Below are 17,843 nucleotides of genomic sequence, written 5' to 3' on the forward strand. Positions count from 1 at the left end.
GAAGACTTCGAAATTCTAAAGATACAGTTTCTGACATTGTTTGAAGACCTCCGAAATGAGCATCCCGTCAGAGAAATAATCAACACCAGCACAGCTTCTATGATTGACATTCATGGGTCAACCAACAGAGCTGTGGATCATATTCTCAATAGACTTCAAGACTTATCAAGAGCTGAAACTGCACACTACTTATCTTTCGAAAGATCTTCAAGAGAAGTACCGGATCTTTTACCACTATTGGTCCGACACTTTCTCAGGATTTATCCACCAAGACTCACATTCCCACGAGAAGACCAAAATCACAATCATCAGCGAGGAATGTTTGCTTTTTGAAGCAACACTACGGTCGAGCCAACGACCTTAAACAAAAGCGCTTCTCGGGAGGCAACCCGTGCAATAAAGTAGAGTAGAAGAATAAAGGATGACAAATAAGCCGATAAAGAGACAAGAAAGCCAGCCGCATCTGCTAGGGGTATTTCTTTCTTCTCGCTACTAGCTCAAGATTCAAACTATGCCACATCCTAGCTTATCACTAAGTGTGGGATAACACCTAATTAAAACACTAGACTGTGGGACACTAGGAACATTGAGGACAATGTTCGTCTAAGTGTGGGATGTTGATATATTTTTATGCTATATTATAATTACCCATTACGAAGATTCCAAGTCCTTAAGCCAAATTTCAAAATTTTTGCAAAAGAAACCCTTTTCGAAAAAGTATTTTTGAAAACCTGAAATGTTTGTCAATAAAAATAAGGCTTAAGTAAGGTGGAAATCTTGTTAGATTGAAATCTCTAATAGAGCATTGCATGACTAAGGCATTATCGACCTAAATTGATTATGGTGAGGCACCCCAAATAAGACCAGCATTCATCTTTAATGCTTCACTATTTTCTATTCAGAGTGCCAATGTCTGTACTCAGAATCAGAACTTGCTTTAGATCTACATCTCCCAGCAGTGAAACGTGATTCGGCGGTAATCAAAATAGCTAACCATTTATCAAACATAAACTTTCCGCACCTCCACTACTTCTACTCCACCACCACATCCACATCACCTTTACTATCTCTCGAAAAATCCAGAAAATGAGATTCCTTCCGAAAACCCGATGTTATAAACCTCTCAAGTATCATGGTAAAGGTCTTGAAAAAGTTTACCGGCTAAAAGTTTCTCGAGATGAAGTCTCTAAAAAAATGATTTATAGTTCTGAGAAAAGGAGCAGAACTAAATAAGAGAAATGCAGAAGAAAACTCGACCGAAGATGATTATCAAATGAGGAAAAGTTCAAAAGTGCTTCTCAAAATACTTCAGCACTCCTATCTATCCAAATAAAAGTCTGTATAAAGACTGCATTACCCTTTTATCTCACCCCTCAAAAACAACTACACTACCACTCCAAAATTCCTTTCCCATCATTGGCAAATGACCTGTAAAAGCTGGGATTACTACCGTTCTCGCATTAGCAGCAAGGATTTGAGTCTTTATCAAGCCTATGACGATGGGTGCAGCATGACTGGCTATGAGTGTTTTCATTTCTTAGATCTATAGGGAACCCTAAAACACTTGAGTGATTTGAGTGACCCGTGAAAGCTAGCCTATGTCATGTAACCTCCTCGCATGCTTGCAGAGATAATTTCAATCCTAACATAGATAACTCACCTTACCTTTTTGCTCTTATAATAAAAGCAAACCGCTTAGGCTATTAAAAAAGTAACACCGAAAAGATTCTTAAGAATGAGAGTTTACTTGAGGACAAGCAAAGTATAAGTGTAGGTTATTTGATATCGGCTAAAAAGTCACGTTTTCACCCCGGTATTGAGGCCCAAAAACAAGAAAGATTCGAACTTTGTCAGCAAAATACCCACTTCATCGGTTAGAATTGAAGAACAAGTAATTACGAAGGCGGTGCAAAAAGAATCAAGAGAATCGGAGCTAAAACGAAGATTCTAGAGCGAAAACGGTGAAAGACAAGAAATCAACTTACGATCCAGGGAATCAAAGCTGACCAGCACCAGAAACGGCCCCACCATACGGCCTTCCATACAGCCAGCCAGTATGGGGTACGGCCTGCTACACGGCCCAGCAAACGCCCCCAAGAAACGGGCTGCCAGCCATACGGCCTGCCAAATACGGGCCACCATACGGACTGCCATACGGCCTGCCGGCCGTATTTTGGAAAATTTCTAGTCTATTTAAAGGGTCTTTGTCATTCATTCCAACACACAGTTCAATTCACTTCTTTCTCTCTCTTGTACAATATTAGTCATACTCTCAAAGCCTTCGACTCAGTGCGGGAAACCTAGTACCCGGAGAAGAACGCTGAAGATTGTATTAGGAGCGGTCTGGAGTCTTGAAGTTGTCACTTTTATATTCAGAACTCGTTTAATATACTGGTACTTCTATCCTTTATCTTATATAATGTTTTATGATATTGTTGCCATGATTATCGAGTAGTTATCTTTAGTGTATGCTATGATGTAAGCAGTTATAATGCCGAAATAATATTATGGTTTGTGTATGCTGTCGAAATGCTTTTCGATTATGCTTTAAACTCAATCGCTTTTCCAACTAATAGAACGTAGTTATAGGCTCTGTTATTGGGAAGTCGCGAACCCCGATTCAGAGTACACTATCTGTGTCACCCCTTGGTAAGAGAAGTCTATCAGATACAACGTAAGATCGACTGAGGCACACTGGTTGTAGTAAGTCTATCGAGCTTTGGATTCCGACTGAGGACTCTTTCGTAGTGAAACATCTGACTAGACCCTTAGTACATTGTCGGTCTTAGGCCATGCTAGTGTAGTCACCAAGCATATAAACTTCATACGTGCATGCTGAAGCACAGCGGTTGTTGTAAGCTGTACCTCTGCTAAGTAAGGCCATGGAACACGGTTAGTGTTGACCAGTACACTGCACCATAACGTGGTCTCAAGCATTGCACTCAGCTTGAGGGATTCTTAGTTAATTAAGGAACTGTTTGTTTAGACACATAAAGGATTGGACCGTTAGGATAACCGAACATGTTCATGGAAGTCAACTTGACTTGGCCATGGTGTTCTTTATGGTTGAACTCTTTTTAAGGGCCTAACTATCTTTTACCAATCATTAACGAAAGTATTGAAGCACATCACGTCTCTCGAATATGGTAAACCATGTATTATATTACGCTTAAAAAGTTTAGACCATTTTGGAATGTTAATACGTCACCCAACCGAGTCGCTCAATTGGATGAGCCGTCTGAACGTGTATGCCTGTAGTCAGACTGCACGGGCGTCGGGGGTAAGGGACGTTGCTGTCTATTCAGAATCTTCAAGCCTAACGCAGTACCCAGTGACATGTCTTATGACAGGGGCGTTTAGGACTAGTGTAATGAATACAAGGCCTCTGCCTATTCATGAGCCAGCATTCCATAATCTCGGCAGAATAACTGATGAAGTCATAGTATGCACTCACTTTAACCTTATATGAATTACGAATTTTATCGCATTTACTTTATCTGTCTTATTAAATTAGAAAATCCCAAAATAAATATTCACTACTCCCTAACTATCTTAGGCTTAAATATAGGTTCGATTCTACTGATATCTCAAAAATACGACCCTAGGTCATACTTCCCTTACTTATAAGGAGTAGTAAGATTTAGGTCCCGCTAAATATAAATTTAAAACAGTACCTTCCTCCCACGAGTGGCTGATCATGGCGAGTCGCGGCCCGACGACACCGCGCGAATAAAAACCGTCCGTTTTGGCCATATTAGTGATTTAAGAGACGTGTACATCGCAGCGAAACGTTTGCAGAACGGGAAAAAATTTGCCTTTCTACGTTTCGAAGGCATCCAGAATGAAGACGGATTTCTGTGTCATTTAAACAACATCACAATCGATAAATGGCCCTTGAAAGCTTTTAAAGCACGAACAAGAAATCCAATTTAGTGAAGAAGATAACAAGAAGGGTGAAATGAAACAACCTACACCGAATAGACATGTGAACCTTAACCGGTTCATTGACGAGAGAAGATTCAATGAAGTGACTAACAATAACTTCAATATGAGGTGGGTACACAAGAACAATGAAGGAAAATATAACGTTGGAGAAGAATATCCAGAACTTCATAAGTCCTCAACATCAAATGAGAGGGGAAAAAAACGAAATACGTAAGGAAGATTCGAAAGGGTTGGAAGAAAGAGTGGTCACAATTGAAGATGACAGTGATAATCTTGAGCTCTTAAATCGAGCCATAGTAGGAGAAGTAAAGAGTTTAGAAGTCCTGGTCCAACTTAGATCTATTTGTAGAGTGGAGGGTTTTCATGATATTGAAATAAAATTTCTTGGTGGTTTAGATGTTATGATCATATGTGGCTCGGAGGAACTAATTGATAATATCATTAACGATAATTCACATGTTCTAAGAAACTGGATATGTGATATTCGAAGATGGGTTCCAACCTGCAAAAATCCTGGAAGGCTATCTTGGCTTTCAATACTAGGGGTACCAATTCAATCATGGAGAGAGTCCACATTCAAGAAAATTGCGTCATAGTATGGTCAAGTTTATGATGTCCACAATTGTTCTTTGGCTGGGGATCAAAACCTAGTCAGTGGAAAAGTTCTGGTGAAGATCATGGGGTATAATTTAATACATGAAATTGTCAAAGTCAAGAGTAAGGGTAACACCTTTTACATTAATGTGGTAGAAGATCCAAGGGATATTTTTTTAGTTAAGAAGGAAGACGATGTTTCGAGTATATGGGAGACAGATAATGAATCTGTAAACGTGGAAGAAGAACATACATCGCCACCGGAAAGGAAGTTAAACAATCCTTCTTCTCCGGCGAAATCTTTTTCGGCGAAAAACCCTAGCAAGAAGAATGAAGTGGAAGATGAGGGGTCTAGGTGTATGGGAACATGTGAAAAATTCAGTAGGGTCGCAGAAACAATTAATGCGAGTAATGATGATGAGGTAAAAAGTGGAAAGGCGATAGATCACGAAGAGTCAGCAGTTAGTACAAACATTCCATTGGGCACAAAAAACAATATTGATACAGCTGCAGTAGAAGAAGTTGGCAATACAAACCCTATTGAAACTGGGCCAGGAAATGTGGAAGAGCAACTCAATCCTGTTGGGCCTTTAGTGGGCTCGCCTAAAGTTGACAAATCAAATGGGAATGGGCCTGTTCTCAATATCGAAGGTGGGGTTCCAATAGATTTTTTAAATGACAATCTGGTGGACTCGTTTTGGCCCAGTGAACCCATAGGCTATGATAAAATGGCCCATGACAATGCTAATGAGGAAAAGAATAAGTCTCAGGTGGATGAGAATAAACGGGGAAACTTAAAAGGTTTATCTGCAGAAGAGTGTAAAGAAAATCTATCTTCAAATTACGTAGAATAAAACGTCAACAAACATTCGCTTGCGAGTCGAAGGAGCAGATCTGTAAAATCAAAGGGAAGCAAGAGAAAGGGCAAGTCAGTTATGAGAAGTAGTTCTTTAGATTCAATTTGGAAGAAATCAATTAGGTGGAATGTTTATTCAAGATTTCTACACCTTAAGAATGTGGCAAGGAAAATCGATTCAATTAAAAGAGATAGAAGGGGGAAACGGAGATCAAAATCTAAATCGAAGTCCAGTAGCAAGAGATCAAGAGACCTAGGCGAAGGAATTAAGTTCAAAGTAAGGAACAATATAGGTAATTCCTCGGATGCAAGTAGTGAAGAAACCGTAAACCATAGAGGTTTTGGTGAATTGTTGGGTCTCCATTGGGAGGTACCTAATCAGTAGGGTTTTGCTTGTTTATCATCTGTCAATATTTTCCAATGTTGATGTTATCAATTAATATTTGCGGGTTAAAGAGGAAAGGGAAAATAGAGTGGATGCGTAGTGTGGTGTCCGATTCAAAACCATACATCATAGCGATGCAAGAAACTAAATGTGAAGTTATTGAAGATAAGTTCATTGAAATAATGTGGGGCTCGTCTGATTTCCAATTTTTACAGAAACCAGCAAATGGAAGATCGGGCGGGTTAGCGTTAATTTGGGACAGTAACATGTTTCAAGTGGACCAGGCTGTTACAGGTGATTTTTATCTTGCAATTAAAGGGAAATTAAAAGGTGTGGAGAACGAGATAATCGTAGTTAACGTGTATGGACCTCATGAAGAGAACAAAAAGCAAGATTATATCGAAGGGTTAGAGAAACTTTTGCAGTTTGACAATGATGATTGGATCCTATGTGGGGATTTTAATGAAGTTAGAAATTTAGAAGAAAGGAGAAACTGTGAATTCATTCAACGTAGGGCAAGCAGGTTCAACAATTTTATCCATGGTGCGGGTTTAATTGAGGTTCCTTTAGTTGGGAAGAAATTTACTCGTATATGTGACAACGGGATAAAACTAAGCAAATTAGATCATTTTTTTGTCTCGATGTCTTTGATGCAAAAGTGGGCAGACCTATCTGTGGTGGTTCTTGATCGCAAACTTTCAGATCACTGTCCATTGCTTCTCCGTTCAAAGAACATCGATTATGGGCCAAAGCCCATTAAAGTGTTTAATTATTGGTTAAAAAACGAGGAGGCTGGATTGATAGTTTCACAGGCCTGGAATATAGTCGTGACAGCGAAAAGACCTGACATCCGCTTCAGACTCAAATTAAAAACTGTGAAAAATGCGTTGAGTAGATGGAGCAAGTCAAAATTCGGGAAGTTAGATGCTGAAATTGACGAGGCCAGATGCGAATCTGCAAGATGGGAACAGATAGCTAATGACTGGGTAATTACTAATGACGAAAGGTGTAAGTGGATGGATGCTAGACGGGTTTGGTTGGAGAAAGATAAGATGAAAACAAATATGCTGAAACAGAAATCAAGAACGAAGTGGATAGCCGAAGGTGAAGAAAACACGCGTTATTTTCACTACTTGATCAGACGAAGAATTAGTAAAAACTCGATCCGGGGGCTGCTCATAGACGGTTTATGGGAGGAGGATCCAACGAAGGTAAAAAAAGAAATTCACAAATACTATGAAAAGCTGTTCACAGAACCTGTTTCTACTTGTCCTCGAATACCACAAATACCCGGTAATGTACTTTTTGTAAGTGAATCCTGTTTTTTAGAAAGAAAATTTGATTTGGATGAAATCTGGGAAGCCGTAAAAGGCTGTGACGGGTCGAAAGCCCCGGGACCTGACGGGTTTAATTTCAAGTTCTATAAGAAATATTGGGACTTAATTAAAGATGACCTCTTGTTAGCTATTGAATGGTTTTGGGAAAGGGGTGAGATTTCAAATGGGTGTAATTCGTCTTTTATGACTTTGATTCCTAAAACCGTTGACCCGTCCGAACTCAAAGATTACCGACCAATTAGTTTGATAAATGGATATTATAAGATAGTATCTAAACTATTATCTAATAGGTTGAGAAAGGTTTTACCTAAAATCATAGGGAACGAACAAAGTGCTTTTCTTACGGAACGATCAATTTTAGACGGGATTCTTGTTCTTAATGAGGGTGTAGGGGATTTAAAAAGCGGGAGGAAAAAAAGTTTTATTTTTAAAGCGGACTTCGCAAAAGCTTTTGATAGTGTAAATTGGTCCTTTATTTTTGAAATGATGCGTATGTTAGGATTTGGAAATTAATGGATTAAATGGATCAAAGCTTGTCTTAAATCCGCACGGGTATCAATTCTTGTCAACGGGTCACCCACCGAGGAATTCAAATTAGAAAGGGGTATACGACAAGGAGACCCACTTTCCCTCTTTCTTTTTATCATAGCGGGTGAAGGGCTTAATCTACTTACTAAGGATGCAATACAAAAGGGTTTATTCACCGGGGTAAAAATTGGTAGAGATTCGATACCCCTATCGCATCTTCAATATGCGGATGATACAATATTTATAGGAGAGTGGTCGAAACGCAATATTAGTAATTGTTTAAAACTACTTATGTGTTTTGAAGATATGTCGGGGCTTAAAATTAATTTTGAGAAGAGTAATTTGTATGGTATTAATGTTAAGGAGGAAGATGCGGGTTTAATGGCAAACCGGTTTAAGTGTCAATGCGGAAAACTCCCTTTCAATTACCTCGGATTACCGGTAAGGGCCAAAATGAACACAATGTCGGCTTGGGAACCAATTATCAAGAAATTTCATAAGCGTTTCTCGAGTTGGAAATCTAAAACGTTGTCATTCGGGGGGCATTTGACGCTCATTAAATCGATCCTCAATAGCTTACCGTTATATTTCTTCTCCTCCTTCCGGGCTCCCGTTTGTGTCACTAATTTGCTCAAAGGTTTGCGACGTATCTTCTTTTGGGGCGGGTCGGGTGAGGGAAAAAAAATGTCATGGGTCAAATGGGATAGTATTTTACTTTCTTAGGAGTTGGGCGGGCTAAATATTGGGTCTTTAAAAGGGAAAATTGGGCGCTTTTGGGAAAATGGTGGTGGAGGTTTCGTACCGAAACCAATTCTTTTTGGTTGAAGATTATACGTTGCATTTATGGGCGGGATGGCGGGTTGGGAAATGCGAATCATTCTAATGTGAGATCCGGAAACTCACCTTGGAAGGATATAATAAAAGTGGGAATTGATATGGTTAAGTGTGGTTTTAATTTTAATACTACTTTTGCAAGAATTGTTGGTGATGGTAGGGACATTTCTTTTTGGAATAACACTTGGATAGGGGATACATGCTTCAAAGAAAAATTCCCGAGGTTGTACCGGCTCGAAGAAAACAAAGATGCCAAAATTTGTGATCGGATAAGTTGGATTGACTCCAATCCGCAAACAACATGATGTTGGAGTCGTTCACTGTTTGGAAGGGGTTTAGACGAGTTCGAGATGTTGGTGGCGCTGATTTCAAGTTACAACAGGACAGAGAATGCGCAACTTAATTGGAGATGGGAGCTAAGTGAAGATGGCATGTTTCATACAAAAATACTTGCAACAACAATTGACGAGAAGCTGTATGGGCATTTGCGGTACGATGCTGAAACCGTAATCAACAATCTTGTACCTCAATCTATTAGTATCTTTATTTGGCGAGCCATACGAAAGAGACTTCCGGTGCGGGTAGAACTTGACAACAAAGGTATAGATTTACACACTACACATTGTCAAATTTGTGATGAGAACATTGAATCAATAGACCATGCGTTAGTATTTTGCAAAGTGGCTTTTGAGACTTGGGAACATATCTTTAGATGGTGGGGTATTGGTAACTTTGCGGTAACAAATGTGATTGAAATTTTAAACCGAGATTTTCAACAAACTAGTGGATTCAAAAGAAAGAACATATGGCGTGCGGTCCTATGGGTATGTGGGTATTTAGTGTGGAAAAATCGCAACCAAATGGTGTTTCAAAATACTTCAAAGTCGAGTGATACGTTATTAAATGAGATTCAATTGAAGAGCTACGAATGGATTTCAAAGAGGGGGGAAAAATGCAAAATCGAATGGCATCAATGGTTGATAAATTCGAGTTATTATTGTGGAATAGACCAACATAGAAATGGCATAGGCTAATTCTAGAAAACTTGTAACTATGTCGTGAGTAATAAATTGTAAATAGCTAGCGATGTAATGTGTTTCCTTAGGAGGCATCCTTATATGCATTGTACATTCTATAGTGTTAAAAAAAATTCTTTGGCTTTTCAAAAAAAAAAAAAAAAAAAATTACGAGTAAAACTTTATACTCCGTATCTTTATTTTAACTTGGTTGAATTAAATAATTTAGGAAAGTATATGGAAAATGTGTATAAAATAATTATTTAATGTAGTTTAATTCATAAAATGACACGTAGGATTATTTAATTCAGATTAATTGAGGAGTTCGACACGTAGGATTATTGTCACACGCTTTATAATAATGTATAGATAGATAGATAAATACAATTATAATATGTATAATTTTAATTATTCAATTAATTAATTACAAATAATGATGTAAGCATCATGTCATTAGAATGTGCCATGTGCCCTTAATTATTTTTTAAGCTAAGGTTTTTATTATACAATGATGTCATGCAATTGGCATTTTCATATCATGTAATAGACAATAGACAATATAAATAGAAAGATGGATAACAATTACTTTTAAATCAGAGTGGTGCATGACTTTAGCTACTAGATTTATGGTGTGGCTCTTCTCGTCTAGCTACTAGATTTAATCAGTTATTTTATTTTGATGCTAATAAGAACGACTTTGTTGCCGATAAGTTGGTTAATGGTGCGTAGAATTGGACATGGTTAAGAGAGAATATTGGTGGCCGAAACACTTCTATGTTAGCGACACTTTGTGGGATATTTTCAGAAGGCATTTTTTCGGTTAAAGACATGAGGGATTACATTGATAGGACAACACTTCTTTCGATGTCGATCAAAACAACATGGGTAAAGAACTTCCCGAGGAAACTTAATGTTTTTTGTGGCGTTTCAAGTTAGACTCTCTTCCTCTTCATTGGAATTTGTCTGCGAGATGTTTAGACTTATCTTCAATCATCAATCCGGTTTGTAACCAAGGCGTTGAGATGCAAATTCACTTGTTTTTCACGTGTCCGGTGGCTACTGAATCCTGGCTCATGGTTCGTCGCTGGCTCGAGTGTGGCATGCCAAATGTTACATCATGGACTAATGTGCAAGATTGGTTAGTTGGAGCGCAACTCTCTTCGAACAGTCAAACACGGGCTTATCATGATCATGGTTACTCTCCTATGGGTTCTATAGCTATTTCGAAACGGCGTTCTTTTTAACGATTCTTTAATTCGTAGAAGTAATTGTTGATGTAATTAAGTTATTTTCTTTTGGATGGCTAAAAAATAGAGGTCATGTAGTTTGTATTTGGAACTCTTGGCTTCTTAAGCCTTTGTAATTTTTTCTCTCTTAGCACCTTGCTAGAGAGCGTGTTATAATACATGTATTTTGCCGTGAAAAACAATTATATATATATATATATATATATATATATATATATATATATATATATATATATATATATATATATATATATATATATGGTGAGGACCCATGGAGAACTTGAGTAGGGAGAGAACCTAGAGAATTCACATATTAATGTACATGCACCTACCATATGCACCTATCCTTTGAAAAAAAAATTCAAAAACAAAAATAAATAAAGAATTTTCGAAAAAAATATTTTTTGCTGGAAAAAAATTTGATTTTTTATTTCCACGTCAGCATGCCATGTCAGCAGACTAATTGCCACATTAGCCAGACTAACTGCCACGTCAGCACAGACTGACACGTGGCTCAATCTGTGCTGACGTGGCAGTCAGTCTGCTGACGTGGCATGCTGGCGTGGCATGCTGACTTGGAATTAAAAAATTCATTTTTTTTTCTAAAATTTAGCCCGATTTAGAGTTTAGGGTTTATGGTTTAGGGTTTAGGGTTTAGTGTTTTGGGTTTAGTCCCTAAACCCCTAAACCCAAAATCCAAAACCCTAAACTCTAATCCATTCATGTTAAAAACTTAATCTAAACCCTAAATCTAAACCCTAAACCCAAATTTCTAAATCCTAATTTATAAACCCTAATTTATGTTAGGAATGAATTGATGCGATAGGACGAAAATTCCCTTACTAATATGAGTGAAATAAGTAAAATAACATGGTGCTAAGAAATGCTTGTCATGTAAGTGAAATAAGTGAAATAACATGGTGCTATGTGTTCTCTCTTATGTCAAGTTCTCTTTAGATCCTTTCACTATATAATATATATATATATATATATGTATATATATATATGTATATATATATATATGTATATGTATATGTATATATATGTATATGTATATATATATATATATATATGTATATGTATATGTATATATATATATGTATATGTATATGTATATATATATGTATATATATATATATATACATATATATATATATATATATATATATATATATATATATATATATATATATATATATATATATATATATATATATATATATATATATAGGATCAATGGGGAAGTAACCAATTGAGGGGGAGCGGGGGTAAATATTTTTTTTTTCAGGCATCAAGATCACATGAAAATATGAACATTTAAAAAAGACACTTCGTGATGAATGTTATTATTTAGGCGGGAAAACGATAGATAAAAATTACATTGAAGATAATATTGAAAGTGAAGAATGTTAACGTTTTTTTTTTCTTTTCATGTTTTGTGAAGTAAAATTTAGCCCGATTTATAGTTTAGGGTTTAGGGTTTAGTCCCTAAAAACCCTAAACTCTAAACCGTTCGTGTTAAAAACTCAATCTAAACCCTAAACCCTAAATTTCTAAACCCTATAAACCCTAATATCTAAAACATCAACATACGCTCAAAAAACACGATAATTGTTATATATTAACTCTTCGAGCAAAATAAAAACATTTATCACAAAATGTCTTTATTAGATGTTCATATTTTCATCCAATCTATAATGTTCGTTAACAAAGTTTTTTCAGAAAACGAAAAAAAATTATTTTGCTCCCCCCTGCTTCCCCCTGATTGGTTATTTCTCCTTGATCCTACCATTATATATATATATATATATATATATATATATATATATATATATATATATATATATATATATATATATATATATATATATATATATTTATTTATTTATTTATCTTCAACTTATTTTCTCGCATTGATCAAAAAGTTACTCCTATGATGGATGATATATTCAGCCCTTACCGGAGTGGAATTCAACATGGGTGTTGTCATCTTAGAACAACTAATACTACCTTACATTGTCGATAATATGTTTGAAGAGGTATCTCTTGCTTGTTTTATATCCATATATTGCGTTTGCAAATTCTACCCACTCGAAGATATCCATTTCTAGTTGGATGGTATGCGCTACAATTGCGACTTAGCAATATTCAATATCGCGTTGAACTTCAAACGGTGGATGGCAAGTTTACTCACCTAGTTTTGATCCTACCAACTCGAGTGTAGACATTCATCTCAGAGATAACATTGGCCTCCACATAGACAAAGTTTTGAAAAATAGTTTTGATCCTACTAACTCGAGTGTAGACACTTATCTCGTAGACAACATTGACCTCCACATTGACAGTTTTTAAAATACTCCAGTTGTTTAGCCGCCTTTTGTAAACCTTTGTGTTGCACCTAAATGTATCATGTTTTTTCATCTTAGGAGTTTATGTTAATGATCTTCATAAAGTTATCCGTAGTAACATAACTTGTCATGGATTTTTTTTATTTTCGTTCATTGGTTTTTTAGGTGAATTTTGAAGTTTTAAAGGGACATGAAAAATACTAAATATGGGAGCATTGTTCACGCAATGGAATGACCGATACAACATAAATGAACAACAAATTTCTCACTATAAGATTTCATTCTAATAAGATAAATGAAAGTAACCAAATGATTAAGATGGTACATTTCAAATAGTGTATCTAATTAGCTGAATTTTTAAAGTTTTGATTGGTGAAATAAATGTTTTGTAGTCAATCTATTTATAGAAATGATACATAATATCAAAAAATCTACAAATTATCTGAAAATCTTATTCGAACTCTTATCCGAAAATCTTATATTCTCTCGTATTCAGATGGGTCACAAATTGCAAAAGCTTGCGAAACTAATAAGTTTTTCGTTTGGTTTATGCAAAAGCCGTTCTCAAGTAGTCGCAAAGCGCAAAATATTATTTTCGATTTTCCACACAGTTATTTTTGTTTTTAATATATTGTTATAATTTTTTTTTTTTTTTTTTTTGAAAAGCAAGATTAATCTTTATTAGATGAACTATATATACATGTAATTTATTGTTATACTCCGTTATAAGTTTAAAAAAATATGAAAAAAATAATTGTGGTTAATAGGTCAATAACAAAACTAAATTGTATTACTTCGTGAGTCGGTGCTAAGTAAACAAATGTATTTTTCTTGATACAAGTCATCGACAACAGATAATAAGTAAATTGTACGAGTATTTTTCTTACCTGTAGATCCATCGACTTCAGATATCATATCATATTAACCCAGTGGGCCCAGTTCTTGACTACCAGTACTAGTTTTCTCTTATTTCACCGTCTAAATAAAATCCCTAAAATTGAAACCCAAAATCAATCCCAAATTCATCATAATAATGTCTGACTACTTACCTTTCGAAATTCAAATAGAAATAATCAAAAAGCTACCAATCAGAGCATTGCTTCGATGCAGATCAGTTTCAAAATCATGGAAGTCGCTAATCGATAGCTCTGATTTTATCGCTACTTTCCAATTCAGCAACGCTCCGGTGAAGCATCGTTTACTTGTTAGGTACGTTGATTCAAAACAAAAATCAAATGTAGAAGATGACAAATATGTTTCGATTGTGGATGATGATGAAAATTTTCCCCAAAATAAGATCCCCATGATGGTTCCATCTGATGTCAGACTACGCGGTCCAGATATAATTGGTAGCTCTCAAGGTGTCCTCTTCTTGTGGTTTGCTCCAACTAAATTTGTTCTATGGAATCCCACTATTAGAAAAACGGTTCCTATTGTTGTGCCTAATTTATCAAACAATGGTGAATTTGTATCCGTTGTTGGTTTTGGGGTTTGTCTTGGTACTAGTAACCCTAAACTTGTCAAAATTAATTACGAATATCTTTTTAGATTTCAATTCAAGCTTATCTTTTCGCAAGTTGAGCTTTTTGATTTATGTTCAGGGTCTTGGAGAAGTTTGTGTATGAGTGTGCCCCGTAAGTAAATCAATTGAACTGACATGGAAACAAGTATGTATAGATAAGTTTATTTATTGGGTTGGCGCGGATAGAACTCTTGCTGGTCAAACGATACAGAAGAAGAATTTGATATTGTCATTTGATATGTTAACTGAAGAATTTACAGAGATAGACCTCCCGAATAATTTGGCATACTTAGATAATGAGTTCGTGGGTGTATACAAGTTATGTACATCTCTTGTTGTGCTTGATACCGAGTTTTACGAGATACAAGAATATTGTGTATGGAGGATGGTGTTGGGTAATCTTGAAAACCCGAGTCTTAGTCCAAAATGAAAGATATTAAATTTGGGCCGAATGTTATGTGATCCACATTTGTAGGTAGTTTAACGAAGAAAGGGAGTGTTTGGACGTGGGTTTTACAAGTTGAAAGGATAAGTAGTCTAGTGGAGATCATGGGGTCAATAGTCAAAGGCAGAAGACTTCGGTTATTGTTACTCCACTGATACGTTAGCTATCGAAATTAACCTGAAAGTTCTATGAATTAGAAAGAACGATGGAGTTAAAATCGAATCTTTTATTGATATTTAAATTGAGAGAATTACAGAGAAGAAATGATTACACAAATGATAACTAGCTAACAAACTAATCGTCTAGTGTGTATATAGCACGCAGGCTAACTAATTTGATAACAAAATAACGGAATAACAGAATCTGAGATTGTTGACTTTTCTGTTGACTTGAACGTAGAAGATGATCACGTGTTTGGCGCGTGGAGTTCATTTAAACTGATCATGTGAGAGGCACGTGTTAGCTAACGTTTCATTTCATATCAATGCTTCCCCCTTTAAGCGATTCTTGCCCTCAAGAATCGGCAAGATTAGCTTCAAATTCTGGAAAGCGAGCCAATAATTCCTCCAATAACTCCCAACTAGCATCTTCAATTGACCCATTCTGCCATTGAATCAGGCCATACACAGCAACTCAATTGTCTTTCTTCACCATTTTTTGACCTAGAAGTTTAATTGGTTTTCCAGCAATTAAACCTTCTTGAGTGAGCTGAGGAAGAACAGCTGTGCCAACAGGTAAAGGTCCTTTATGCTCTTTGAGTTGTGAAATGTGAAATACCGGGTGTATTTGGGTTGAATCAGGTAGTTTTAACTTGTATGCTATTGCTCCAATGCGACCAATGATTTGAAAAGGCCCATAAAACTTGGGTGATATTTTGCCGTACTTATGTGCACGCAGGGTCACTTGCCTATGAGGTTGCAGTTTCACATACACCCATGAATGTAATTCAGAAGTTTTATCTGATCTATGTTTATCTGCCATGCTTTTCATTCTATCTTGGGCCCCTTTGAGATGAAATTTAAGTACAGAAATAGCTTGCTCTCTTGCAGATAGGGATCTATCAATAGCATCATTTCTACTGTCTTTAGGAGTATATGTAATTGGTACTGGTGGTGGCTGTCCATAGACAGCTTCATTGGGAGTAGTATTAATGGCTATATGGAAATTAGTATTATACCAGTACTCTGCAAGAGTTAACCAATTGCTCCAATCCTTAGGTTTATCTGAAGTCATACACCTCAGATAACCTTCCAAACATCTGTTAACCACTTCTGTTTGCCCATCTGTTTGAGGGTGGTAAGCAGTAGATAAATGCAGGGCAACCTTCATACACTTAAACAACTCCTGCCAAAATGTGCTAAAAAGATCTTGTCTCTGTCACTCACAATGACTTTAGGTAGCCCATGTAACTTGTAGACATTATCAAAGAAACATTATGCTACAGTGGTGGCAGTAAAAGGATGGTTAAGTGGCATAAAATGGGCATATTTGCTTAACCTATCCACCATTACAAATATGGCAGTTTTTCCATTAGAAGATGGTAAGCCCTCAACGAAGTCCATAGATATTTCAGTCCAAATGTTTTGTGGAATAGGGAGTGGTTGCTGCAGATCTGAGTACTTGCTTAAGTCAGCCTTGCATCTTTGACATACTACACATTCCCTTACATACTGCTTCACCTATTTTCTCATTTTCTTCCAATAGAAGCAAGCTCTAATCTTTTGTGTAGTAGATTGCACCCTAGAGTGACCCCCCAATAGCAGAATTATGAAAGTATTTGATGATGTCTGACCTTAGTGCTTGATCAGCCCCTATTACCAGTTTGCCCTTCCTGAACAATTTATCATCCTTCCATTCATAGTGTTTAGCTGCATCCTCACCCTGCAACATCCTGGAAATCACACCCTGGAGATCTATATCTTGTTGAACACTAGCCTGCACTCGTTCATAAATGTCACTTAACACACTAGTTGATTGTATATGAAACAACTCAGCATAGCCATGAATTCTGGACAAGGCATCTGCAGCTCCATTATCACTCCCTTTCTTATAAACAATGTCATAATCAATCCCTATTAACTTTGGTAGCCATTTAAGTTGAGTAGGTGTAGTTAACCTCTGATCCAGTAAGTGTCTTAAGCTTAAGTGGTCTGTTTTGATAGTGAAATGATGATCAAGAAGGTAACCTCTCCATTTTTCAATTGCCTACACAATAGCTAAAAATTCTCTATCATAGGTGGACAAGGCTTGATGCCTTTGAGATAAACCTTTACTCATGTAGGCTATAGGATGCCCACCTTGTTTAACACAGCCCCAATACCTAACCCTGAAGCATCTGTTTCAATTATGAATTCTTTAGTGAAGTTAGGTAATGCTAGTACAGGTGCTTCTTGCATTTTCTGCTTAAGGGTTTCAAAAGCCAATGTAGCTACATCTGACCATATAAAAGAATCCTTTTTCAGTAGTTCAGTTAATGGCTTACTAATCATAGCATAATTCTTGATGAACCTTCTGTAGTATCCTGTTAACCCTAAAAAACCCCTCAATTGTTTCAAGGTTTTTGGTACAGGCTGAAACGACCCGTCCTAATCCATCTGGACGAATACATTACATTTGGTTACATCGCGAGGTACTTGACCTCTATATGATACATTTTACAAACATTGCATTCGTTTTTAAAAGACAAACTTTCATCACATCGAAAGTTTGACAGCATGCATACCATTTCATAATATATCCAACTATAAATGACTTAATAATATTCTTGATGAACTCAACGACTCGAA

The 17,843-nt window shown here is 36.4% G+C and overlaps 1 protein-coding gene across 1 annotated transcript; it reads left to right on the forward strand.

Annotated features, from left to right (window-relative positions):
* The first annotated feature begins 14,123 nt into the window (after positions 1-14,123).
* LOC139896082 (F-box protein At5g62510-like) lies at positions 14,124-15,506 on the forward strand. The gene is made up of 3 exons (XM_071878665.1): positions 14,124-14,589; positions 14,692-14,724; positions 15,418-15,506. Exons 1-3 carry the CDS (start codon positions 14,124-14,126, stop codon positions 15,504-15,506), a joined length of 588 nt encoding a protein of 195 aa, XP_071734766.1.
* Positions 15,507-17,843: the final 2,337 nt, after the last annotated feature.

Source organism: Rutidosis leptorrhynchoides, chromosome 1 (assembly GCF_046630445.1).
Source record: "Rutidosis leptorrhynchoides isolate AG116_Rl617_1_P2 chromosome 1, CSIRO_AGI_Rlap_v1, whole genome shotgun sequence".
Lineage (NCBI taxonomy): Eukaryota > Viridiplantae > Streptophyta > Magnoliopsida > Asterales > Asteraceae > Rutidosis > Rutidosis leptorrhynchoides.

Coding starts and splice junctions, on each gene's coding strand:
- LOC139896082 (XM_071878665.1), top strand. CDS start 14,124: ATGTCTGACTACTTACCTTTCGAAATTCAAATAGAAATAATCAAAAAG. Junction 14,590..14,691: donor TGGTTTTGGGGTTTGTCTTG/GTACTAGTAACC, acceptor ATTTATGTTCAG/GGTCTTGGAGAAGTTTGTGT. Junction 14,725..15,417: donor TTTGTGTATGAGTGTGCCCC/GTAAGTAAATCA, acceptor ACGGAATAACAG/AATCTGAGATTGTTGACTTT.